The sequence below is a fragment of the Suricata suricatta genome, chromosome 4, assembly GCF_006229205.1.
Source record: "Suricata suricatta isolate VVHF042 chromosome 4, meerkat_22Aug2017_6uvM2_HiC, whole genome shotgun sequence".
Classification (NCBI taxonomy): domain Eukaryota; kingdom Metazoa; phylum Chordata; class Mammalia; order Carnivora; family Herpestidae; genus Suricata; species Suricata suricatta.
The window spans coordinates 114373434-114373870 of record NC_043703.1 but is presented as its reverse complement, the minus strand read 5'-3'; the positions used below and the strand labels follow the sequence as shown (position 1 = coordinate 114373870).

At 69.6% G+C, this 437-nt stretch overlaps 1 protein-coding gene across 1 annotated transcript in view; it reads right to left on the bottom strand.

Moving 5' to 3' along the window:
* The window catches only part of VAX2 (ventral anterior homeobox 2), a 28548-nt gene extending 28406 nt beyond the window's left edge, over positions 1–142 (bottom strand). The window contains exon 1 of the mRNA XM_029936259.1: positions 85–142. Within this exon, the coding sequence (XP_029792119.1) occupies positions 85–142 (58 nt within the window). The remainder of the gene's footprint in view (positions 1–84) is intronic.
* Positions 143–437: the final 295 nt, after the last annotated feature.

Genomic DNA, 437 nt, shown 5'->3' with positions numbered 1-437 from the left:
CATCGCCCATGCCGGCCGCCACCGCCGCCTTCTCCACCGCCTGGCCAGCCTGTGCTGGCCGAGCCCGCGGCTCCCCGCCCCTCGCGCCCCCCGCCCTGCGTCTACTCCTGGGGCCCCGCCTCCGCCCGGCTGCTCCACCCATCCCTGCTGATTGGGCGCGAGTCGGGGTTCTCCGACTCCCAGCGGCTCACGACCGAGCAGCGCGGAAGGATGGGAGGGTGGTCCCCCTCCTCTACCCCGATCTAGCCCCACTCCCAGTCCAGCAGAGGGAGGCTGGGACGGCCCGGGGGTGTTGGCCTAGCCCTACGTCCACCCCTAAAGTTTATCAACTCCCTCCCCTAGCCCCTTGCCTGCTCCGCTACCCACTCCCTCTGTCCCTGGGGACCCTCAGGCTTCGCGCTCCAGCTCTTTCGGCAGGATCAATAACTAAAGTGCTC